Genomic DNA, 26190 nt, shown 5'->3' with positions numbered 1-26190 from the left:
AGGAAGAATTCTAAACATGCAAAAAGCATTTTTTTTTGTTAAAAGACTACAATTTATCTGTACATGTATTGTGGAAGAACAATTTAACCCTAACCCCCAGGCCCTTTTGGCTAGGAACCATCCTCAATCCTGCAAAATCCTCCAATTGCCACCTTGTAAAAATTGGATTCAGCCTTAATCCTCCAAAATCATCCGTTACTTCTTTGAATTTGATCAGTGGAGGGGTGACAGTTGCCTCAATCCTTCAATATCCTCAATCACTGTTAATGGGTTGAGGCAGTGTCGATGACATTCAGAAGCAGTGCGGATGATATCGAGCATAATGCAGGGCTCAATTATGCATGGCTGAACATAAACAATGCTGGGTACAGCCTACAAACTCGAGCCAATGCATTCTCCAAAATCAACCGACACTTTCTTGCCATTCAGCCTCAATCCTCCAAAATCCTCTAGAACCGCCTGTAGGATTTTGGAGGATTTTGGAGGATTTTGGAGGATTGAGGAGGGTTAGGGATAAATTTAGCTCTCTACTTTCAGCAGGTAGTGCTATCATTTCATTGACTCACCCCAAGCGGTGTACTGGGTAGACTGGATTTCTCCTCTGTTTCCGATGAGTCGGCTTGAAATGAGGTGAAGAAACTCTTTCCTTCTTTTCCTGAGATGGAGAAATAACATTGAAACTGAAGTTGCAAAAACATCTATGTTCTCCGTGAATCTCAAGGACAATATGAACTTCAACTGATTCATGTTCGTCTAAAAGATTCACTCACACTGTTCTACATACAATTATTTTAATCTGTGGAGGATACGTCTTTATTTGCACACCGACAAATGACAACTGGAACTCAAAAGGTGCAAGGCCATGCAACATAACAGCAACAGACAGAAAGTGACAAAGAACATATAATCAAACAAGTTGGGACCTTGCAAGTGATACATTTTTATCAAAACAAAATCGGAAATTGCTATGAAGTTGTGTTTTTCTTGCATGAAGAGAAAGCTCAACTTATGGTTTTATTAATTTTATGACAATTTGCTTTTACGGTTTTGCGCATGACTTTCTGTCTGGCAGTGGAGCATGCAGGGACTTTTTTCAAATGCCAATGACAAAGCTTAAGCGCTAAAGAACTAACTCTGTAGAGATATACATGCATGTTTACACAAATTGCTGAATATCAATTTTAGCTCTTGATAAGTTATGGTAACTCATGCAGTGAAAGAAACCAAATCAATTGTGACTACAAATAACACGGCAAAAAGAGTGTTAACAAATCGTAACAGAACACTTGTATTTTCACAATAGGGATTTATATTAGTGAATGGGTAGGTATCAAAAATTTGGCTGAAGTGGGATCTGAACCCTAGACCTTTAGACTGCAGTTCCAGTGTTTTACCGAAAGACTCAATGTTCTCGGTCAAACCAACAGTGAATTATCTTTAAAACAGACAAGAAAAGGCCTTTTCAATTTCACACTAGACAAATCTCTGGGTTGACACATGGTTGAAAACATGCAGCTTTTCACAATTCAAAATTGTCAACCCTGCGCCAACCCTTTATCCACCCTGAGATTGATTTCGCTCCGGGTTGAACTCAACCCTACTCCAGACCAGGGTTGAGATTTTCGACCTGGGTTGAAACTCTCGCCAGGGTTCAAAACAGTAGCAACCGAGCGTATGAAGCTTGGTTTGCATGAAACAAGAGTGAAACGATGCAGGTTGAACGCGGGACTGAAAAATCAAAAACTCAACCCGGGGCGGCACTAGGTTCACCCAGGGTTGTGTTCAATGTGGGTTGAGAGGCTCTAGTGTGAAAAAGGGTTAAAGACTAGTCAACTGATTTGGCGTGGATGTCCTAGATGGCACAGCACTGGAACAGCAGTCTCGGGTTCATGTCCAAGAAAATTCAAAATCAATTAAAATTGTTTGAGGTACATGTACACACCTGCCCATTGTAAAGTCTTTGAGATATTTTCTCTGCCTTCACCCTGGGACCCCTGGTGCTCAAACAACAGTGCATCTAATGTAGGATAAACAAATAAGATGTGGGAAAATGAAGAAAAAAAATGAAAGCAAAAGTTAGGGAAGGGAGCTAGCATGGTTTTCAATCAGTGTGAGTTTGAGAGCGAGGTGTAGTTGGTAGCAGGCAGGACTTGGGATGGGGGAACAGAGGTTCGAATCCTGCAGGGGACTAGTGCTAATTGGCAGGCTGATTGAGCCGTGGAAAAGGAAGGGCCTCCTGCGAATTGTTTTTTCTCAAACGACATCTGTTTCCCATCTTCTGATTGGTCCATTACATGCATATCAAATGCTTTGTTCTCTACAACACAACCCAAGATAGGCTTTACGTCTTGTGAGAAATGTTCTTTCCTCACTTTAGTTATTTAAAAGGTAAAATGAGAATAAGTGAAAAGTGTTCACTGAGATTCGAACTCGGATCACCGGATTAGAAGTCAGGACTACTTCCAACCAGTCCACGAATCAGCTGCCAATCGTTGGTGATTTAAATACCATTATTCCTTGTTATATAACTTAATCTTTAAAGCCCAGGACATCATGAATATGCATAACGCAGTGAGAGCGCGCCCTCTTTTGATATTGTCAGATGTCGTTTGGGAAAATTTGTGGGCCTGCCGCCCAACAGGAACCAAGGAGAAAGCAATATATTGGAAAGTCTGCAATTCGCCTGGTACAAAGCTTGTGTTGAAATTAACTAGTTTTTTTAATGCAAAGTTTGTGGGTTTTTTTGTGAAAAGGGACATTCCAGAAAAAAATCAGTGAAAAATTGGGCAACAGAAGTGTGGAATATTGAAAAATATAAAAGTATGAATATGGAAAAATGCAAATTTTTAGTTTTCACATGCAGTTCGAAAAGGCATACCTTATCCACAAACTATTCTGAGTCCGAGTCCATACAATTTTAATCCAAAAACTAATCCCAGCACGTATTTTGATACTTTTTGTGAGTATGAATTTGTCACTTTCTTGCTCTATGTGGGATTTTTTTTTTCTAGTAAAACCAAAAAGGTGACATAAAATCAACACAAACTAACAAAGCAAGCAGCATTATAACTAACAACAATGAAAGCTTCTTTAAATGAAAGTTGGAGACACAACATCGTCAAAATGAAATTCAATACCATTTGAAGGCAGAGAAAAAAATCCCTTTTATTTTGTTTTTTTTTGGGGGGGGAGTTTTCATAAAATACAGCTGGGATTTTGCATGCAGCAGCGTACAAGACATGTGGTTTGCCATGCAAAGTGCATAACAAAGGTGGGACTCATACAAATAAATTAAATGTACAATAATAAACAGTGTGTTTGTCCAAGTTGTTGGTCAAAACTTTGTGACTTTCAACTATGTAAATTGAGAGATCCAAAATTCAGTAAAAGCACGCGATGGGCTCCGGAAACACGCGATGGGCTCCGGGCATGAACAAGAGAGGGCGCTTTTTGCCACTTTCCAAAGCCCCGTCACGTACTTGTTCGTGAGTGTTCAGCGCAGTGTGCACAACCTTCGCGAGAGCGTCAGGCGTCGTCACAAATGCGTTTGAATGTCTCTCCAAGTGGTCTTCCCCCAACTCTCCCCCTCTTACCGTTGAGGGGGTACTTGTGCACAGAGCCCATAGAGAAAATAGACTTGCAATGTGTAAAAAACAGTCCATCACTTCTTGAGTACTGCACAATAAAGGGTCTTAAAGGAAAAGTCTGGTAACAAATCTCTTTTTCCATACCTTGTTTCCTTTCTTTGGCTACCCTACTATTAAATGATCCACCTTTTCAAAAAGTTAGAAATATGCAAGTCAATTGTTGTGAAGTACTCCAGCCCTAATATTGCCTGTGTGGAAAGTTCTGGCAAATTTCTGTCAGCTTAAGGGTGAGATATAGTTGGTTTAATGACAAACCTGATTAAAAACCTCTAGTAAACTCCCTAGCTGACACATATTTTTGAGGCCACATACCTTCTCTGGCCTCCGGCATCCATTTGTGCATGGATTCTCTGGTAGGCAGCGTGCCTTTCAGCGTGCCTTTCAGCCAGCCCTTCTCCGGCAGATGAATGTGGCCGGCCAGTTTCTTCATTTCGGCCACGGCGTGTCTGAAGGTCCCGCTGTCCGGAGTGTACTTGTCCATCCAGGACAAGTCCGGTAGTTTCTCGATCCAGGAATTATACGTCTGTAATCCAAAAATTACAAGAAATATTTAGATACCTTTTGGATCAGCAATATCGATGCTTGTGTTTATATGTCTATGAAAAGTGTGGAAGATTTGGAAGATTTTTTTTTTTAATAAACCATGTGAAGTAATTACTTCTAAAACAGGAAATGGCTGAGGAGAGTCAAGTTGGCGTAGCGGTACTTTCCTCGCCTTCCACCGCTGTGACCCGGGTTCGAGTCCCACCTGGGCCAATATGTGGATTGGGTTTTCAGTCCCTGCCTGATTCTGTGGGTTTTCCCAAAAATAATCTGGGGTTTTCCTCCCACCTCTAAAACTGTAATTTCTTCTCATTCTTTTCTCTCCAAGGGTTCCCTTCAGGCTTTGCGAGTTACAGTGCCTAGGGCACTTTTGAGGAATCCTTGGTTTCATTACCAGAAAATTCCTTCCACTTCCTATGGCTTACTTTTAACAAACCAATGGGTCGACCCATACTGACCCAAGTAACAGCATGGCTCAAAATGCATGTTTCTAATGCATGTTAATAATGATAATAACAATAAAGAACAAGAGGAGCAGTGCTGTAGTTGTGTCCATCATAGGGGAAGTGGAAGCTTACCATTTTAAGGCTGACTCCACCGGCGACCGCCCCGCCGATCACCAGGTACCTGATCCTGAAGACCTTGAGCAACGACCGCACCGAACTCATGGTAGATGCCGCCCTCGTGTTGGCATCGTTGATGGGGACGCGCGGCCGGACGCACTGGTACATCCTGGAGAAACCGGAGTAGCTGGCTGCTTGGGTGCCGATGAGGTGCCTGGTGCGGGGCAGTAGCTGGAGTGCGGCTGTTGGGGTGCTGCTCGAGGGTGCGGAAGTGATTTGGGAGTTTAGCGCCCTCTTGTGGACAGCCTGCCTTAGTTGGCGCCCGCAATGTTGGCTATATAGAAGATTATTAAAAAACGACTCTGCCATGATTTTTTTTGTAGACTACACTTCCACAACATGTGCCAGTGAGTTGGATAATTTGATCACATTTTCAAATTGTTCAAGTGAAACAGCAAACATACTTGTTGCAAAGCTGTGCAAAATTAAACAATAAACTAATCAGGGCATACAAAATTACGAGCAAATGCTGAACATTTCAAAATGAAACTATGATCATGTAAAACATTTCAAAAGTTTTCAGCTCTAACTTCGCCCTAACAGAACTCAACCCATCAAACCTTAACGGCATGTTTTGTTGGTATCTGTCAGGATTGGTACAGTACCCCTATTAAGCTGACAGTCTTTTACATTGGGTTGACACACCTCCAGAATCAAAAGTCAGAAATATGTGTGTGCAGTTTCCCATATGGTGTTGGAATTTGCCAGGATGGGAATGGTTCCTAGTAAATTGCTAGAGAGTTAGGATTATGCTAGAGAGTTAGGATTAATCTTTTTATTTTTTGTTTCTTGTGTTTAATAGTACGGTGAACAGGTCCCTCATTTTTCTGTTTTTTAGTATTCTTTCTTTCTTTATTGTTTTAAATCAAATCCTACATTTCATTACAGAATATCTTATCTTTGCTTTTGGATTCTTGGCTCTGGAGGATTTTTTTTTAAAGGGAATGAAGTCCGAAATTGCATTCAGACTAATCCCCTAAATACAAAGTCACAAAGACAGAGTACAATAAGTGCAGAACCAGACAAAGGTTCCTCAGAGTTTAAAAATTGTTAAGGAAAGAATGTAGTATCCAGATGCCACTTCGTTGGTTGTGTAAAAAGTCTATGGAGAGTCAAGAAGAATCGCAAAATATTTTCTAACAAACATTGGAAATGTTTCTCAGTCTCAGATTCATGTTTTTTTTCCATAATTTTTGCAATGCCTGACCTCCATTTAGATGACATATTATGAAAAAAAGTGGCATCGGGATGCAACATTCTTTCCTTGTTGAAGTCCGAAATATATTATGCACATGTGCCTGGCAGTGCCGGTAGAAGAGCACAAAAAAAAATTCAGGGATCGGTTCACAGAATGTCATGAATGTGTAGATCAATCCAGGGTAACTGTCTCTCTCATTTGTATTCTCTTTACTGGTTTTTTGGGGGTCTTTTTGTCCTGGCGTGGGTATGTACACTATGCTACTGTGACGCCGTCACCAAAGTATGGCAAATCGGTGGAGCGTTTGAATGGAGGGGTACCCGTAATTCAACGCTCCACTCAGTCATTGTCAGTAGAGCTAGGTATCTTTCCATCTTTTTTTTTAAACATTAATAACAAACAGCCTAATCTGTTGATCATGCTCGCTTGGGAAACCCCGCTGTAATGCTGTGATAAATGGGGTTTCCCCGGTGAGTCACGACAGTGAAGCTGAGGTTGAAAACCTACCCAAACGTTCCCGACAAAACTCTGATCATCTTGCTCGAATACTCTGTCAGACGGCGTAAGTAGCCTAAATTGTCCTTATTTCAGATTTCTGCGTTGAGCGAAATGACTCAAACATTTCAAGGACTTGAAAAGAATGACGAAAATCCCAGCCCGATATGACGAAACTTGTCCACTGAAATTTGTGAAAAAGAAGGCTTGACCGGATGATCGTGTCCCCAGCTCATCCTCGAAATATTATCGTGTATTCAAGGTAAAAGCGCTGGTCGAAAGGAATTGAGGAACAGACTAATTTCACAATAGTATTTTTTTTATTTGCCGAAACTTCAACTGCTAAAACTGAAAACAATGTTGTTTTACAAAAAATAAATAAAATACTTCATAGCTGAGTCATTTTATTCTGTGCTATTTTAACTCGACTCGATGTTGCAATTTACATTTTGTTCTATATAATTTTCTACTTTGTGCACGAGGCAAAGTATTAAAAAGATGGCTGCGCCCTTGGATCGACATTTTGATCGAGTTTCCCGATAACTTGCAATATGATTTAACTAGACTAAGAAAGTCTTTGTTTCCCTGTTCCCCTGTATTATTATGATGTTTCAACCAGCCAGCCAGCCGGAGATCATTCGCAGTAACCAAAAAGACCAGTTCTATGCGAATTTTCTGCGGAGTTCTTTAGCAGACATCTGCCAGTCGTTTGCAGGTATAGACGAGAGCGCCCCCTTGCGATCTCAATTTGTTTCACAAGCAAGTTCCATACATTTTTTTTGTACATAGGCATTTTGCAAACACGAATGCTGGTGTGTCATTGCAAATAAATATGGGCCTGGACTTCGAAAAAAAAGGCCAGAGAAAAAAACTTTTAAAATCAGTTTTGAAAATGAGAAAATATATGGTTTCTAGGCCTATTTGTTGATTTGCAGACTTTTAATTTTTAAAAATGCCATCAGACTCGGGAGACAAATAGGAAAAACAAATAATATTAATACACCAGTTTCTTGGTAAAATGCACAATATATCAGATATATAGGGTAGACGTCCTGAATTTCGGCACCATAAGAGTTGATTATTATTTTTCGACATATGCAGTATTGATTTAGGCCTACCCGGTACCCCCGTCGACACAGCACGTGGGCATAGCGCATGTTGTGATACTAAAACTAAATCGATCCCGATCCTGTATTGGGAATGTCACGTGACTTTGAAAGACGTCCGTGTGTTGTCCGGAAATTCGGCACCCTGTGCGTAAGTTCGGCACTGCGTGCAGTCACGTGCTTCTGCCATGGGCGGCACCATGTTTCAGCGCGTGGGGAAAAAGTTGCGTCAGGCACACGTTTAGTTTTGTAGGTTTATATTTTTACATCCGTAAAAGTTGTATTTTTTACATTAGGCATTCAACGGGGCAGTACCTGATATTAAAACAGGTTAAGACTGGCATAAAACCATATGTCATGCATTTGCAAAATGGACTATTGTTGGTTTTTATCATTTTATCCAAGGAGCAAGAGTGTGGGCCCGATGGAGGAAGGAACTGGACGTCTTGGGAGATGTTCTGTACTTTGGCCTCACCACCATTGCAGGTACAAATTTATCATATGTTCCTTATTTACAAGAATAAACGATATGGAATTTCCGATTGACCTGTCATGCTGAAATGCAGCAGAAGAGTCTTCCAAATTCAAACCAGCAGCCGAGGAACTGTTTGCAGTTGTGTCTTTGGGCAAGCCACTTTACTCTGACAGATACACTCTTTCAGGGAGTAGTTGCTCATTCAAGTGAAATGAAAAGCTTGCTGTTGATAAACATTCTAAATTATTGTGGCTTGGACGAAGGAAAGTAGCTAGAGTGGAATTCAAACTGTTAAACTCCAGTGTACCCCATAGGTGCTACAACTAGCAGGAAAGTAGCCAGAGTGGGATTCAAACTGGCAAACTCCAGTATACCCTATAGGTGCTACAACTAGCAGGAAAGTAGTCAGATTTGGATTCAAACTGGCAAACTCCAGTACACCCCATAGGTGCTACAACTAGCAGGAAAGTAGCCAGAGTGGGATTCAAACTGGCAAACTCCAGTATACCCCATAGGTGCTACAACTAGCAGAAACCAGAGTGGGATTCAAACTGGCAAACTCCAGTACACCCCATAGGTGCTACAACTAGCAGGAAAGTAGCCAGAGTGGGATTCAAACTGGCAAACTCCAGTATACCCCATAGGTGCTACAACTAGCAGGAAAGTAGTCAGATTTGGATTCAAACTGGCAAACTCCAGTACACCCCATAGGTGCTACAACTAGCAGGAAAGTAGCCAGAGTGGGATTCAAACTGGCAAACTCCAGTATACCCCATAGGTGCTACAACTAGCAGGAAAGTAGTCAGAGTGGAATTCAAACTGGCTAACTCCAGTACACCCCATAGGTGCTACAACTAGCAGGAAAGTAGCCAAAGTGGGATTCAAACTGGCAAACTGCAGTATACCCCATAGGTGCTACAACTAGCAGGAAAGTAGCCAGAGTGGGATTCAAACTGGCCAACTCCAGTATACCCCATAGGTGCTACAACTAGCAGGAAAGTAGCCAGAGTGGGATTCAAACTGTCAAACTCCAGTACACCCCGTAGGTGCTACAACTAGCAGGAAAGTAGCCAGAGTGGGATTCAAACTGGCTAACTCCAGTTTACCCCATAGGTGCTACAACTAGCAGGAAAGTAGCCAGAGTGGGATTCAAACTGGCAAACTCCAGTACACCCCATAGGTGCTACAACTAGTGATCATGAGGTTTGTGTTCTCTAGCAGGACACTTTGCTGCAACCATAGAGCTATTCACTGCCCCTAGAAGCAAGTGCTCGATTGAATAATGACTTGCTGTTGACGAACAACTGAACTAAGTACAGGTTGAACAAAGAAAGTTCACTGGAGTTAGATTCAAACATATGCAACCTTCAGAATGCCATACTGGAGTTCTACAAACTGAGCTTCAAGTGTCTTTATTTCGTTGGCACTGAAATTGAAAGGCTTTTTAAAGTCAATAATGTGAGGCTTTTTCTCCCGTGTCTTGTACAGGCTATCAGACGTTAGGTGAGGAATATGTCAATATCCTTCAAGTGGATCCCACGCGCCGGGCTGTCCCATCTGCAAAGGTAAAACAGCTTCACTGTTGTAGAGTTCGACAATGGACACTATTTCTCCACTGCTAGATTTAAAATTGGGTTTATCCCTTCACTGACATAATTTCATAAACAATGTATATTCAGTCTTGTCTTGGGATCAAACCCATGAGCTCTTACTAGTGGAGATTTCTTACCGCTCGAACCACCGATCTTGCCAGGGTTGGCTGGCTGGTTCGAATCTGATATAGCAGCAGATATCACAACGAATGACAATTTGGAAATGGCCTTCTCTTATTGTTTTCTTCAAAATGACAGCATGCCAGAAGGAATAATTTCACAGGGAGTTTAGTGCCAATATATATCTTTAAACCAAGTAAGCTTTTTCAAAATAGTTTCGTCAAGTACTTTTGGGATAGCTGCAAATGATCTACTCTACCTTTAAAAATTGATCATGCAGGCTGATTTTGTTTAAGCAGTTTTTGTTTCTAGATTCACCCTCTCCATTCACATTATCTTTGCAACAACAAAAAACAGAATCCTTTTTATATACTCATTAATCGTTTTTCACCCCGTCATATTATCCAGAGACGTCTGGCGCTCGTACTCCTCTATGCCTGCTCACCCTATCTACTGGACAGGCTGCTTGCCTACATTCCCAAACTTTTAGAATCGGAGCGGGCGAGAGCTGGGTTGAGCCCCGAGGTCAGGCAGCGCATCGCCCAGTGTGTTCCCATACTGAGACAAGCAGTTATGATCTTACAGAGGACCCACATTGCTCTGTTCTACCTGAGAGGGGTGTTCTACCATGTCGCCAAACGAATGACTGGTATTCATTATGTAAGTATAACAGTGCAAGGATTGAACATCTACTTGATTCTTGGAATTTCTTATTCTATGTCTTAGGCTTTTGTGTTGTTTAGTTCTGAATTTCAGGTGTTCTCATACAGGCACCTTGATCTATTATACAACTGTGACAATTTTATATACTTATTTATATCTATCGTTTCGGTTTGCGGTATTCCCATGTGGTGATAATTACTGCTCGGTAGATATTTAGTTCTGAAAAGAACTTGTCCTGCTTATTATCAACTTCTGCTAAGTATTGTTTAGTTCTGATAAGAACAGTCCTGCTTTAAGTTCTAAAAGATCTTTGGTCTCAACGTTTCAACTGGCCTGCTCTAGTCATCGTCAGGAGACTGAAGAGAGTTGGAGATGCTGCTCCTTAAGTAGGCTGTGTTAGGATTGGGAGTGCTTGTGTTGGTGGATTCTGATTGGTTGTCAGTTGGCATTGTGTTGGAGTGGGATGCCCATAGTGTGTCCTGCTCGCTCAGGTGTGTCAGTTGGCTGTGAGCTAAAACTACGTAGTGAAAGTTGATACTAAGCAGGACAAGTTCTTTTCAGAACTAAATATCTTCTAAGCAGTAGTTATTACCACATGGTGTTACCGCAAACCAAAACAATACTGATACTCCTCCATACAAAGCCTAAAATCTTATATTTATATCTAGTATTAAATTAAAAACGAAGGATCTTTCGACTTTTTCTTGTTTCTCCTCATATTTATCTTTCATCACTCGATACTGTCACTTGATCTCATTTCCACAAATTGAAACATCAGTGTGAGTCTTGAGAACCAATACTGATGGACACATACACTTGTTTTATTATCACTTTTTTGAAATACAAAGTATTGCTACTTTTCCCCACTGTTTGAATGCAGTTAATGGTTCGTAGAAACCTGAGCGCCAGCAGCATGCGACCAAGCTTCCATCTACTGGGCTGGTTGTCCGTCACGCAGCTCACCGTAAGTCTGTTGTACTCTCTCTACAAGATGAGACGGGGAACCGTGGATGCCGAAGAATCTGATACGTCAGTCACAGAAGATGAGAGGTATAAAACGGAAGTAGATTAAATGGGACAGTAGGTCCTGAAACAGCCCAATTGGGCTACAAAACGCGCTTTGAACGAAATGATGTTAATCGGAAATAACATTTAAAAGTAGGATATAAACATCCACACAACTATCCTTTCAAAACTGGGCGTTTTTGTATTATGCGTGCGAGAACGAATTTCGGGGTCCACTTTTGCGACCCCATCAATTCAAGCTGTTTGGATGCTAGTTGTGATTTCATTCGTAAAAGAATTCGCCTTTTGTGGACGTTGAAGAAACCACTTTTTTTTGCATTGGTGATTGGTCACCGCTGTTCCCGAGACACGCAACGTGTTTATCGTACAATGAGAACGACACGAAAAACGTATTCCTACTCCGTCGTGTCCGATGTAAACAAGTGGGTTTTTACCGTCTTTTCTCGGGAACGAAAATACTTTTTCCTCAGTGTTTAACTTTTTTGACCTGTTGATAAATGCAAACTTTAAACAGCCATAACTTGTCAACGGAATGTCCGATTGAAGTGCAACAAACAATAATGTCAGAAGAATTTCATTCTCTTTCCTAATATCATCAAATCCTCATTTCGACCTATGCCCAGTTTTGTCATATTTTGCAACAACGCCTCACAAATAAGTAAAAGCAACACTTCAACCCATGGCTCTAAACTCAAATTTTGTGAAAAATACCGATTACTGTGCTTGGCTGCTGCCTTAAATCGGCCGCTGGTCACACATCGCAGTAAATAGTACCCATTTCACATTTGAGAAAGGATAAACTTTTCTCATTCAGTTGATGTGTGTTTGTTTTGGACAGAGCTAGTGAAGAAGGTGGCATTGTAGAGCCACGCCTTCGCTGTGCCCTTTGTCTCGAGCGCAGACGCAACTCCACGGCCACGCCCTGCGGTCACCTCTTCTGCTGGCACTGCATCACGGAGTGGTGCTCCACAAAGGTGGGTGACCTAATGACTAACAAATTCGTCCCAGAGCACACATTCTCCTACAGACCATCATCATGTTGCGGCCATCATGATTTGTTCCCATTCAAATCAATGTAACCAAAGCGAGGCTGGAATGAAAAACAGTCTGGTTCCTTTTTTTCACAAAAAGCATCATCATTCAGTACTCTAATTGGATACAGGGAACATGACTAAAATGGTGGCAGCATGATAAAGGTCTATGCAATCTATTCAGAACGGCTTTTTCACTTGAACTGTTTCCTGCATCTTGTTTACACAATGGGCCCAATTTAGCCGAATGGTTGGTGTTACAGGGTAAACCTATACGATAGCACTGCCCTGCTCGCAAGTGACAGTGACAGTCAGTCATTCAGTCAGTGAGATAGGTGCAGAGGGAACACTAGGCTGGCTCTCTGGGACCAGCAAACTTGAGAGACTTTCAGTGGGCTCCGTGCACAAATGTATCCAAAGTTATTGGGGCGGGGATTAGTCTGGGAGACCATCGAAAGATAAATTTGAATGCATTCGCGCGCCAACGACGTCCGACACTCACTCAAAGCCGCTGTGGCTAATAGCTTTGGCACATTGAGGTAGTCGTGCATACCAACCAGTACAGTACGCACATGCCCTGTGTCCCGTCCGTGGGGCTCTCAAAAGTGGTAAAAAAGTGCCCCCTTTTGCTGGCCCACGGAGACCATAGGGCTGGACAGCTCAGTTGGTGGAACACCAGTATGGTGCTCCAGAGGTCATAGGTTCAAATCCCAGGCATGCAACTGGGAAATCACAAAAAAAGAGGAAATTCAAATTTTCCCCAGACTTTGTACAGTGTTTTTCTATTTTCAATGGCACACATGGGAAGTACAAAAAGAGGAAATCAGCTGATCCGAGGAAAAGTTGCATGCCTGAAATCCTGGTTGAGTTAGTTTTCCTTGTTCAACTGAAATAAGAACTTAAATTATTTTTTGACAGGCCGAGTGCCCGCTGTGTCGAGAGAAGTTCCAACTTTCAAGACTCATCTATCTGCAGAACTTTGATCCAAGGTAACGGTTATAAACGAGCAAAATAAACTCGACACAATATTGGAAATGGACAATCACGGTATTCAGTTTTGTGTGAAAAAAATATATGTTTAATTGTTATTAAAAGCTGTCTGTGAAATCTTGACTGAAAATATATTTTTACCTAAATGAAAACTTGTGCGGAAAGAATTGTACCTTAGCTTTACCCATGCTATACAATCAGCATGCTAATTACACAACTGAAGTGCGAAACTGAAGTGGGTATTTAAACGTTCAAGAAATCAATCATTAAGTGGCACTTAAATAAAACTGATATTGCCCAAAACTCTTTCTGGATATGAATATCATTTTTTCCCCCAAAAAAACTGTATGTTGCAGCAACAAATGCCTTGAATGGTGTTTAACATTCAGATTCATATCAAAATTTGAGATTTTCACTCTGTTGAAGTATGTTTAATAAGTAACGTCTATTATGATTTTAAACTTGACGGTTTTATACTACGTAATAGACATTTCTGAAAATGTACGCTGATAGTTCTGTTGAAATAAAATGTTATGTTAATAGTGAATTCTGTTTTACAAAAAAAAGATGAATCGTTGGTTCAATATGAACTTAGAAATTTAAATATTGGAATGATTAAGTTTGGTCCATGGCAATATTAATATAAATTTGAAATATCTTTTTGTGCATATTTTGTATGTCACACATCTTTTGTATACAAAAATTCATATAAAATTGTACAAAGTAAAAAATAAATTGTAATTGCCAACACATTGGAATACACTTTTAAGTTTAATGGATTTTTGTACCTTGTCTCTTCTGTTTGTCTCATCTCTGTAGGCAAACTGCAGCTGCGTATTTTATGCAATCAAGCACACATTGCCCAGTGTTTAAAATGTTCCGAACACGCGGGCTTTTTGCTCGGAATGTGTTCAAAATACGACGCAGCCGATACGCGTTATGCAAGTTGATGCTCAAAATGCCGATGCACGTGGATGGTCTGTAGGAAATGACGGCAATTGAGAGAGACCTATACATTGGAGCAAGTCTGCAAATGTGTAGTGCTTGTTTGGAATGTTGCATAAAATATTAACAGCTGCAGCTGCTGAGAGTAGCTTGAAAAGAGTCTAAGGACACGCCCGAATGACTTGGCTATGGCTAGCCGTTACACACATTTCTATGGAAAGTGGCTGCAGCCGCTTCCATAGGCGCGTGTATAAATGCAAGCCGTAGTCTTGTATTCCAGTTGTGGCCTAAATAGCTAGTTAAGGATAAACTGAAATAAGCACAGTTTTAGGTTATGAGTGGTTGCCGTTCGGCGACTGAACCCCGTTCCCTCTTCTTCACGTCGTAAACGACAAACACGGCCGAGACAAGCGCCGCAAGGAAGGCCGCACCGCTGGCGAAGATGACGATCGCGAGCTTGGAGCCCACGGCAGTGATGATGAGACCTAGGAGCGCAGAGACCACGATCTGAGCCAGGAAGTTGACGCTGCTGAGGCAGGCCACGTCGGTGCCCAGGCCACGCTGCGATCGATCGCTGTCCTGCATGGTCTGTCAGACAAAAAAATCATGAATTTCAAACATTTGGGTTTTGCCCTTTACTGGCATAATTTTATAAGCAGTCTGATAGCTGATGAGAAAAAATCTCGAGTCTACTTGGGTGGGACTCGAACCCACGACCTCCTGCCTATTCGAGCTGATGTTTTAACCACTCGACAATCAAGCTTGCCGGGGTCGGCTGGCCTGTTCGAATCTGATACACAGCGGGTACCTCACTTCAGATTTAGGACGTAATGACCAATACCGTGAAAGTGTATTGAAACGCCCGTAAGCATGATGGTGCATGGATCTGAACCAAGAACCACCTTTTAGCAAGTTCAACTGAAAACTACAAGTTTACAGGAGTTGGACTAAACTTACGTAGAATGCCTGCTAATCAGAGATAGTTACACAAAGTGGCATAAAGAGGTTTACAGTTTGCAAGTGGGGGGGGGGGGTGCAGGACAAGTGGGGTCCCTGCTTCTGGTTGGGCACTCAAAAAAGTTTGGTCATAGTTTAAAACAATATGACACCGTTTTTCATCTCAAAGTCTAAGTGGAGGTAGGAGTGCATCAGGTTAGGGTATGTCTATTTAAAGAGGTTGTGGAATGCTCGAGGACATTTCCGTCATTTTTCGGGTATATGTAGCCTAAGGTGTGATGAAATAAAAACGACTGTTGTTTCTGTCATAAAATGAGTACAAAAGGTACTTTTGAGAGCTGTTTTTCAAGTCCTGTCATGCCTGTTTCGACCCGAACGTGCAATTTGTGTAAAAATCGTCGTTGCGGGCAGCAAACAAAACACAGTAAATCGTGACGTAATAAACAGGACTCCCGATGCAGAGTAGCATCAACAAGTCCTGTTTATTACATCACGATTTACTGTGTTTTGTTTGCTGCCAGCAGCGACGACTTTTACACAAATTGCACGTTCGGGTCGAAACGGGACCTGGAAAATAGCTCTCAAAAGTACCCTTTGTACTCATTTCATGACAGAAACGTTTTTATTTCATCACACCTTAGGCTACATATACCCAAAAAATGACGGAAATGTCTTCGAGCATTCCACAACCTCTTTAAGTAATAGTAGCTTGGCTGTAACTTCCTCAATCCAGCAAAATCCAACTTCATCATGAATTTGGAAAGATCTGGAAGAGTTAGGCTTAATTCTGCGTTCAGGTAAAGGCCAAATTTTCATTTCTCTACCATTTCTCTCGGCATTCATAAACGGTCTTTCACATTACCTGGTAGCTTTGGTGGTAGTCGGCCACGATGCCGAAGGGCAGCGTGGTGACTGTCGCGAACATGAGCCCCGAGGTCGCGTTGAGGGCTAGGGTCGCGGGGACGCTGTGGCTCAAGATGGCCATGCAGCCGGTGCCAACGGCAAACGCCGTCTGGCCCCAGACGTAGGCCGTACGGGTAGAGATGTAGGTGGACAATTTGTCCAAGACAACTGGACAAAAAAAAGAGATTTATCACTCAGAGGCTACGAGAAAATCAAGTCGGAGATTGATGGAAGTTTCAGAGTACAGTAGAGTGTTACTAAAATGAACACAATGGGTCAATTAAAGGTTTTTCAGTATAGAAGTCATCTCTATGTAACAGTGCCATTTCCGCCCCCCCCCCCCCCCAATGCTCATTATAATTGTACACGAAACTCAACAGCCAATGAGGATGTTTGTTTGGCCATATTTTTGATATAGCAGTGTTCTACTTTTAATCAATTTAACAGTGATTTATTTCGGTGAATTTAAATATATGAACATTGTTTAGTTTTTGAAGATTTACGCAAAGTTTCATTCATGTACATTGTATTTGGACTTTTCCATACCCCTTTGCGTGATAGGTTCAAAAAGATGCTGCACTGGCCAGCTTCCACCACTACAATAGGTACTTCTCATTCAAGTTCCCATAAAATGGGTACCATAAAAATGGGTACCATACCCTTGAAATGGTTACCATGCCCATAAAATGGGTACCATACCCATGAAATGGGTACCATACCCACAAAATGGGTACCATACCCACAAAATGGGTACCATACCCACAAAATGGGTACCATACCCACAAAATGGGTACCATACCCACAAAATGGGTACCATACCCACAAAATGGGTACCATACCCATGGTTCTCAAGGTCTTTTTATTACCCTGCTAGTCAGGCTAATGAATTGCACGCTGGTCCGATGTCAAAACAACTTTGTTGAAATCCAACCTGCTTACCTGCAGAAATGACGACTGACGCTGAGAATACAACCATTCCCCATGACCCCATCTTGACCCCTGCTTCAAACAGGCGACGACCTTCTGACCCCTCAGGAGCTGTAGGGTCACCTGGGTGAGACAAAATATCACCAAAACAATGATTGGTAGATTTTTTAAAAAAACTCACAGCTTTCCAAAATTGACGAAATGTAGTTTGCGAGTCAACGTGAAGTCCCATACCTTTATAAACCACCTCTCCAACATAATCAGTGTAGAAGAGGAAAATAGCAAGAAGGCCTGTCCACCCAAGGAAGTGATTCAGACAGAGCCATCTCAGCTCTCGGGGCATCTTCACCACAGATAGAAGAAGCCTCCCAACTGAGACTGAATCCTCATTGGGCTGGGGGTCTCTCGTCTCCGGGCTCTGAGGTTGGGAAGATGAGGGGTTACTTGAGGTCATTCCGTTGGATCCAGAGTAGCTCTTTGATTCCTTGGAAGAGAGCGTGTCGTTCAGCGAGGGGCTCATGATCGCTGACGAGTTTGTCTTAATCATGGAATCATAGCTCAGCTCCTTCTGGGGGATGGACTTTGGGACCCCGCCTTCCAATCCCTGGTAACCATTCCCCGACTGTGACGACTCGGATGTGTCGCTGCTGTCCTCATTGCAGGCAACCAGTGGTTTTTCTTTTACGCTAAAGAGCGTCAGCGTGAAGCACAGCGAGCAGATGGCAAACGTGAAGACAAAGACAACACGCGACTGGTTGCCTAGGATCTGGCCGAGTGCGTTGCTCTCCCAGTCGATGCTGTTGAAGATGTAGCCAGCCCCCGCTCCAAGACCTTTGCGGAAAAAATGATAATTTTCAAAGTTTGTGTTTCACCAACGTCTGAACATTTGTAAATTAAACACAGATATTCACTCATAATTGACTAAACATTAGGTTACACAAAAACATGTCCAAGCCTGCCTGAACTTGGACAGAAACTTCAGCCTAGAAATTGCCCTGAATAAAGAATATTTAAGGCATCTTCAGAAATATTACGTGTTTTATATCTCATCTAAATCACTAATAGTTTTAAATTCTTGTTGATTATGAATAGCACATTGTTTTAATTCCATAGTCATAGGACAATACAAACAATACCACTCATTATGTGACACAGTAGGCAATTTACAGGCCTTCAAGTATTCCTACTTTTTCTACTTTTCTTGAAATTCCTACTTTTTCCTCCTTTTTGTCTTACATCTCTGAAAAATTAAATCTCACTGAATATTTTTCATAAAAGTGTTACGCACTGTCATATGTAAATCACACAATGAAGGGCTTGGGCGCAGGAGTACTGCAACTGTACTTCTAAGAGCTTAGTTGAGGATGGAGCACAAGTGTTATGAGTACAGAGCATGCCAAATGAGGCTCATGATGCTGTGAACATGGACGAGTATCAACAAAAGCTACTGAAAGCCCACAAAAGTCCTACTTATATCCTGATTTTGTCCTCCAAAGGCCTACTTTTGTCCTTTTTTTTCAGTTTCAAAAGTTTGATCCAACTGTTCCCCTACTTTTTCACCTGGGTCTGCTTGAAAGCCTGAATATATTTTTAACTTCAAAATCATTATGTTGATTTGATTAATTTGAATAAGGAGCTAACTTATGAATATACATGAGGTCGATTAGTATCACATGATCTCCATCTTTTGTCCCTGAAACCGCCCCCCTGTGTGTCAACCTACCCCCCAGGACAGCCCTGATGTTCAGCCCCCTGTCCAAGTCCTGAAGGTTGCAGACATCGATGATGTAGGCCTTGGATGGACTGTCGCAGGAATCGGCGCAGAAGTCAAGGATGACCACACCAACGATGGTTATGATCAGCCCAATAGCATGGTCTAGAAACATCAGAAGAAATCAAACATTGACAGCCAATATTCTGAAAGTAATGCGAATGGTCAACAAGTAGAAACAATTCATAAAAACAAAATGATTGTCTTGTGCCAAAAACCTGCAACTCTTCTCAAATGTGTTCGTGTTTATCAAAAAGTCCTTGACTTTTACCAACAAGTGAAATTTTGGGCTTTTTTAAACGACCTCAGATGACCCCTAGATGACCTTTGACCTCCAATTTCGGAAGAGTTGTGATAACCACTCCATGCATATTACTCCATGCAAATTACATCAAAATCATCAAATTCTGTACACAAAGAACAATTTCAAGCATATCTGAACAATGACCTCTAATGACCCCCACATGACCTTTGACCTCAGTAATCCGATGAAGAATTGTGTCTTCACACCCAAGGGTCACTGCAAGTTTCATCAAAATCCATGAAAGCATGTAGAAGTTATACAGTTTTTTCAAAAACTTTACCGAATTCCGAACATTCATACGGGTCTACGATCATACAGAATTTAGGACTGGTTAATGTCTCCCAAAACTTTGTTCAGGTGACACAAAAAAGCAAGTATTTTCCTTGGAATATGTGTAATGAAAACTGGCATAACAAGAAAAATTTCATATATTTTTCAAAAAAGAAAGTATGGCTTAATTAGAAAATGGTTCCAGTTAATAATGATATCCAAAGACTCCTTTAAGAAAAAGTACCGGTATAATTCCTTTTTTATAAGAAAAAGTCAGCTTTTTAAAAATTCCTTTTAATAGTTGATCTTCTGAAACATAACAACTGCTGTATTTGTCTGTATAGGAAAGGCTGAATGAGAAAGGGGTCAAATCACTGTTCTTAATACTCACTGCTCACAGTATCTCCAGAAAGCAATCCAATATCCTTCCCATTAAGAAACAGGGTGAATCCGATGACAATCCCAATACAGAGGGCGAGAATGAACGGCCGGCGCCTCCCCCAGGCACAGGAACAGCGGTCACTGAGTGACCCCACCAGGGGGTTCAGGAAGAACCCCAGGGTGGGGCTGACAATCCAGGTCAGACTGTAGAGCGACTTGGGCAGGCCCATCTGTAGCAAAAGGGGGGTGACCAGCGCCGTCTCCACAGCGTAACAGAACTCGATCCCCAAGACGACCATGTTCAGCAGGACGAGCTGCCATAGCGGCCGTTTGGGCTGGGCGGGGTCTAAGGTAGAGAAGTCGTCATCTAGGAGTTGAACTATCTCCCCGGCGTGGAGGAGAGCGGGGTCTTGGATGGAGCAACGACTTTGGATTGATTCGTTGCGGATCCGGCGGCCAACCGGGGAAGGAATATCGATGTAGGAAGACTGGGACGAGGTGCTAATGGTCCTTGTCCGCGAGCAAGTTCTGGTCCTGTATGCAGACACATAAAAGCAAATCGAAAAATTTGATATATTAGGGCCAATTAAATTCACAAGCTCCTCATCCCAAAATATCTCACTATGCAAACTTTGGTTTAGCATGTGAATTACTAATTGTGTTTAAATAATTCCAAGCTGGGGCCAAATTTGATGAAGGAAAATAATAAATGCCTTGTCTACTCTTACCATAATCAGCAATTTTTCAAAGAACCTAATTTTCATAGTGCTTTTAATCAAGAGTCTTTTAAAGCAAAAGTCTGTTCATAGAAATTCATTTAAAAAAATTGGCCAAGTGTTCGAAGAAAAAAAACCTGTCTACATTGAAGACTTTTCTGCTGATGAACCCCCCCCCCCCCCCCCCCCGCAAAAAAATCCTGGATCCACCCCTGTGTGCACATTTTTTTTTTCAAAGCTGCTAATAAGCAGAAAATAACAGCAAAAAAATAAAAGCAACTTTAGGCCAAAAGCAAGTTTGCAATGTGCAGCACCTAGGCTTGTAGCTGATTCTTATTTTTGGCTAAGCTTATCCTTCCTGAGTTCAGGGCACTTATTTCCTAATTTGTGAAAGGGCAATGGGACAGTTACATTTACCTGAAAGTGCACACGAACCCTCCCATTTAAGAGGTCACCAATGGTCAAAATGTTTGTATCTCACATCCTGGCATACTGTGTATAAACCAATGGGGTCTTGACCAATATTGACCCAAGTAATACTATTAACCAGGCTGACAATGCATGTTTCCATACTATTATGCGATAAAACTGGAAATAAAAGATATCTATTTTAAATATACAGCTACGTCCTACCATACACTGATATTTTTGGTCTTATACCTTCGAATCCCCACAGGAATCCCAAGGCATGTACTGCAACAAAGATGTGAAGAGAATGTTGCAACCTGACGCCACTTTTTGCTTCATATAATCATCTCAATGCAGGTCATTCATTGCAAAAATGATGACAAGACATGAATCTGGGACTGGGACTGAAAAATATTCCCAATTTTGTTATGAAATGACTCTCTATAGACTTTGTACACATGCCGCTGAAGCGCTAGTGGCGTCAGGTTGCAACATTCTTTCCAATGAGGTTCTTTTTATCAAACTTGCACTTTCGCAGTTTCTATATACATACATGGAGGTGAACAGAAATTCAACCAGTGAGGTCGCCATGAGTTTTTTGTTTACTGTTTCATTGCTAGCGCTACAATAAAAAGGCAAAGTTCGGTTCTTATTCTTACCTCATCCTTATACTCTATAGCTCTTCTCTTTGATCTTCCGAAAGTAAGCAGCACGAAATTCGTCTAAAAGTAATAGCAGGTACCAGGTACCACTGCGGCGTCTGAGGTGTGGGTACTGCAAGTCATGCAAGTGCAAGGTTTTCTCCGGTGTCAGCACCTCGCGACCATGTGGTCCACTGCGCTGAAACCACCTTGGTCTCAAGGTAACCATAGAGCTTAGATAGAGCTGGGTTCGGCTTTGTCAACGAACCCCCGATAACGATAGCGGTTGTGTCTCACTCTCCGGCCTTTGTCAATAGAATTGCCTAACCTGTGAGCTTATTAGAATGTAACGGTAAGCCGTTAGAAAATACACCTGTACAAGTCATCAGTGCACGTGGCACTCTGGCAGATGGTTGCACGCCGCGGCAACGTGGTTCATACGTGACAGTGACACCGTTTGAACCTCACCATTCCTCGGGGCTTTTCGGGCCCTACCGAATCGAATTTCGTTTCCAGCTTCTATTCGGTTTTAAGCCCCGAATCGCAGAACGCATGATCGGCCTTCTTCGTAAATGACCGATAAAATCCATTCGAGGCAGACGGCAACAATCCATTCGATGCAGATGTATATCAAACGGTGCGGTGCAGTCGATTCGACGCAGACGTCAAAAGATTTGCTTCAGACGTCAAATGATTTGGTACAAACGTCAAAGGATTCGGTGCAGGCGTCAAACGATTCGACGCAGACGTCAAAACGATTCTCACCGAGGACGTAAATTGATACGTCAAGAGATTCGGTTCGGGCGTCACAAACGATTCGACGCAGACGTCAAAACGGCTACGAAGACGTAAATCGATTGGACGCAGACGTCAAGCCTAGTGATTACTACATGTATATGGAGGCGGTAACCGGGTCAGCCACATTCGACGCAAACATCAGTAGATTACTTCATGCCATCATGCTGCGGTCGTTCGATCCAGCTGTTATGTCGAACGATCGACAATTAGTCAATGTCTGATTCTTTGCTGACGTTGTTCACTCGGCGTGTCCGTCCTTCGACTGTTCGATTTGCACGTTTTTTTTTCGCAAGACGTTAGTACAGTCTCCCAAGAAATTGGACCTAGGCCTATGTTATCGCTTTTCGAAAGTTCCAGAGCCGCCCCACGGGGAAAATAATGTGTCCTTTGTTTGGCATTTTACGCGTCATGTAAACATAAGCATTGTGTGAGGTTTTCCTCTTCCAAAAAATGACGGGTCGTCTGTAGGACAATGGTAACCTTCTTGTCCTTGAATTCTCCGCGGGGTCATGATTCGTCAATAAATCGATTTTTCTCATTTGTCTCTCTTCGGCGAACTTTGCAAGGCCTTTGGCAAAAGTGAAATCTTCGTCCTTCCAAAAAATATGATTCGATCAATTAAAAAAAAGTCATTGAAGCATGCGCGCTAAAGAGTGGACAATTGAGTGGTCTACGGAGATATACTTTCATTGGCCTTTGAAGCCCCAAGTTCTCAAGATCTGGAAAACATTTATGCTGACTTTTGTACTTGATGGAAACAAGATGAGAGAACCGAACGTTTGGTGACTAAAACAAAAACTTCAGTTACAACAAAATTGTATTAGTATTAGTATATTTTTTTATTAACAAATTAATAAATATCGCGTATTTCAGCATAATTATGAAACAAAAGGAGCATTATACTATTATTAGGTACTGACAGTAGATAATTAGTTCGACTTAGAATTACTTTTTTTATACAGCTAAATCATCACAATAACTATTCTTAATAGAAAAAAAGGAAACTTTTCTGGTTGATATTTTTTTTGGTAATCAGGTGCTTGCAATATTACAACCTTTTTTTGCATAAATTTCGGAGAACAGGCACAGTGAATGTGTGATGGACTTTTTTTGTCCTACATTTTTTTTTGTAGAGATCATAGTTTGGGTAACAGTACAAATTAAATATATGAAGAAATTTTACCAAATCTTATTTTAATAGAGAAGTTTTAATTACAAATACAAGATTTTGTTCTATTTTTAATCTAAAATATAATGATAAATGTTCATATTTGGTGGGAGAGGAACAACGCAGACAGTATGGGACAATTTAATTTGATTAAACAAAACCCATTTGAGAAAAAAAAGAGTATACATCGTGTAAATTTCTTTTAAAAATCTAAAAGTTATCAAAGAACAATATGCTTTCAGAAACTAAATGGTTACCTTGGGCAAAATTGAGGAAACGGTAAACTTGATCTCCCAAAGATACTTTAATTAAATTTTACAGCTGAAATAAAATAAAACTCAATGCAAAGACAGTAATCAAAGACAGTAAATGCAGTAATCACACAAAAACTAACAGTGAAAGCAAATGATATATTGTTTAAAGAAAACAAATCAGTAAGCAGACCAAAGCAAAAGTCTCAAAGCACACATGTTAATTTTTGGAGGTTGTTTTTAAGTCCAAATAGTAAAAGGAGTTGTCGTTTCATATGAATATTAAATCAACACTAAAGCTGAACTGAAACAGAAATGGAAAGAATCTAATGCCTATAATATATTATATTTTTCAACACGAAAACCAACTGTACAGAAGAAAAAAAAACTATCAATAGAAAAAAAATCATATACTGCAACTGTATATTCTTCCTTTTTTTTTGGACACAACAGTCAAGTTTGACTACAGTCGAGTCTCGTTATAACAAACTCGTTTGGACCTAGCCAAATTGTTTGTTATATCAGAATTTTGTATTAAGAGGAACATCAGTCCCATTCATTGTGCACATAAATGCACAGTCGGGACCAAGGCTTTATATTTGTTGTAACCAGAATTTTGTATTAACAGAGTTTGTACTAACGAGAGTCGACTGTATAATGTAAAAATACTATTGGCCCAAACTACAGCAAAGCTGTTTTGAATGATGCCACAGCTGGAACATTGCCAAATTTTTGTAGCATTTTGCTAATCTAGGAAACACGGCTTGCTTGTCCCATCAACTTCAATGCCTTAGTACTAATGGTTTAAAAAAACTGCAACAGCGCCCTCTATGTCCACAACTAAAAATATAACACAACTCAAGGTGAAGCAAAACTGATGTGCGTGTACTGCTCGTTATGTTTTAAACAATGAAAATAAATGTATATTGCTTTAATAATACAACACATAACCCTAAAGATAAGCTTCACTTTTGTGATAAATTTTGGGTTCTCAAGATGATAAAGTTACGGTACTGTCAACTTTACTTTTGCTGTGACTTTTGAGAACAGATCAAGTTTTCGTTTACGTCTACTCAATATCCCCTTATAATACGACATTTTACATTTTTGTTTTTCAATAATTATATTTGGTTGTCCAACATGTTGGTTGAAACTTACACAACATTCAACTGTACACACCACAGTGATGCAAAAAGAGTATTTACTTTTATTGATTATTAATTGCATAGTTAGAGAAAGCTAAGTCTAGATTAATCTAAACTATGCAGTTTTCATTATTGAAAACCCTGACTACTCTTTCTATAACGCTGACAGAAAATTTACAAGGGTGATTCACTGCTACAATGTCATATCTCATTTACATTTTTTCAGCTATGCTGCATCTCCGATGGCATGTCGGACCAAAATGTATCCAAAGTGACTAAAGTCGACTAAAATGGAATTCGGTTTCAGAACGCATTTCTGCTAACGCCTGACCCTCGCGCGCACACGCTACGGGTTTGCGCACATTCGGATACGCAAATATGCGTCATACTCGCACGAGTTAGTGTGTGTGCGTATAGTGTGTCCCTCCCAACAGGGGTCTTGGAAGTGGTCACAAAGCATTATCTCCAGTTCACGCACAGAGTCTATCCGGTTCGTTAGTGTGACGTTATCTCAATTCAACCACGTGGTGTAGCATAGCACAAATGGAACCAGAAGCTAACGCACCTCAAGCGTTTATCCAATGGGCGCTAGTAATCAGTGGTGCGCGCGCGTGTATGACGTTTTTACTAACGAACCGGATATGTGTGAACTGCCTTCACCAGCTGTATTGCGCTTGAAACAAAGTGAAGTGAAATATATACAATTTTCCAAGATAAGAGGAACTCAAGATTGACCATTTTACCAGAGTTGAACTCTGCTTAGTCACTGACCAAAAAAATCACCTTCATAGGAATAATTATGGCTTGAAATTTTTACGGTATAATTTTGACAAATTTAGGATCACAAATCTGCTGGAAACCGAAAATCTACAAAAAAAAAGTTTGCCTTCATCATTTTTAATTGTATCTTCTTTTCAAGCTCTGCACCTAAGCGTCTGGTTTAAACAGAACAAGCCACAAATATCTACCTTTTTCTAAACAAACTGGCCACTTTCCCTGTTTTTAAACCGAGGTATTTTTTTTTTCATAGATGGGACAAAATGGGTCAACTGACTACAAGAGTTTTAAAAAAATACGTAAACTATTACAGCGTATT

General features: G+C 41.0%; 3 protein-coding genes across 4 annotated transcripts in view; 1 reads left to right on the top strand and 2 right to left on the bottom strand.

Moving 5' to 3' along the window:
• LOC119745637 (dynamin-like 120 kDa protein, mitochondrial) overlaps nt 1-6782 on the bottom strand; it is a 31622-nt gene extending 24840 nt beyond the window's left edge. Inside the window, exons 1-5 of one of the 2 annotated variants that reach the window (XM_038222139.1) lie at nt 6519-6781; nt 4769-5087; nt 3960-4170; nt 1943-2017; nt 567-655 (exon numbers count right to left, since the gene is read on the bottom strand). In XM_038222139.1, the coding sequence (XP_038078067.1) occupies nt 567-655; nt 1943-2017; nt 3960-4170; nt 4769-5087; nt 6519-6547 (723 nt within the window). In that variant the 5' untranslated portion in view covers nt 6548-6781. Of the gene's footprint in view, nt 1-566; nt 656-1942; nt 2018-3959; nt 4171-4768; nt 5088-6518 lie in introns of both variants that reach the window. The other variant, XM_038222141.1, reaches the window with a different exon arrangement.
• A 96-nt stretch (nt 6783-6878) lies between these two features.
• Nucleotides 6879-14204, top strand: LOC119745638 (peroxisome biogenesis factor 10-like). Its single transcript, XM_038222142.1, has 7 exons — nt 6879-7221; nt 8018-8098; nt 9576-9652; nt 10208-10459; nt 11343-11512; nt 12327-12462; nt 13438-14204. Exons 1-7 carry the CDS (start codon nt 7110-7112, stop codon nt 13510-13512), a joined length of 903 nt encoding a protein of 300 aa, XP_038078070.1. The 5' UTR covers nt 6879-7109; the 3' UTR covers nt 13513-14204.
• Nucleotides 14205-14539: 335 nt separating this feature from the next.
• LOC119718771 (proton-associated sugar transporter A-like) lies at nt 14540-22254 on the bottom strand. The gene is made up of 7 exons (XM_038188183.1): nt 21751-22254; nt 19978-20501; nt 18965-19117; nt 17476-18072; nt 17254-17364; nt 16274-16482; nt 14540-15042 (listed from the first exon to the last, which is right to left on the bottom strand). Exons 1-7 carry the CDS (start codon nt 21753-21755, stop codon nt 14782-14784), a joined length of 1860 nt encoding a protein of 619 aa, XP_038044111.1. The 5' UTR covers nt 21756-22254; the 3' UTR covers nt 14540-14781.
• Nucleotides 22255-26190: the final 3936 nt, after the last annotated feature.

Source organism: Patiria miniata, unplaced genomic scaffold (assembly GCF_015706575.1).
Source record: "Patiria miniata isolate m_02_andy unplaced genomic scaffold, ASM1570657v1 HiC_scaffold_7, whole genome shotgun sequence".
NCBI classification, from domain to species: Eukaryota; Metazoa; Echinodermata; class Asteroidea; order Valvatida; family Asterinidae; genus Patiria; species Patiria miniata.
The sequence above is the reverse complement of the archived record's forward strand: the minus strand, read 5'-3'. Positions and strand labels throughout refer to the sequence as shown.

Bases quoted from the DNA above. Each gene is read 5' to 3' on its own strand.
- LOC119745638 (XM_038222142.1), top strand. From the start codon at position 7,110: ATGATGTTTCAACCAGCCAGCCAGCCGGAGATCATTCGCAGTAACCAA. The intron at 10,460-11,342 runs GTAAGTATAACA...GTTTGAATGCAG, and splicing joins GAATGACTGGTATTCATTAT to TTAATGGTTCGTAGAAACCT. The intron at 12,463-13,437 runs GTGGGTGACCTA...ATTTTTTGACAG, and splicing joins CGGAGTGGTGCTCCACAAAG to GCCGAGTGCCCGCTGTGTCG.
- LOC119718771 (XM_038188183.1), bottom strand. The intron at 18,073-18,964 runs GTAGGTTGACAC...TTTTCCGCAAAG, and splicing joins CATCAGGGCTGTCCTGGGGG to GTCTTGGAGCGGGGGCTGGC. The intron at 17,365-17,475 runs GTATGGGACTTC...TGTCTCACCCAG, and splicing joins TGGAGAGGTGGTTTATAAAG to GTGACCCTACAGCTCCTGAG.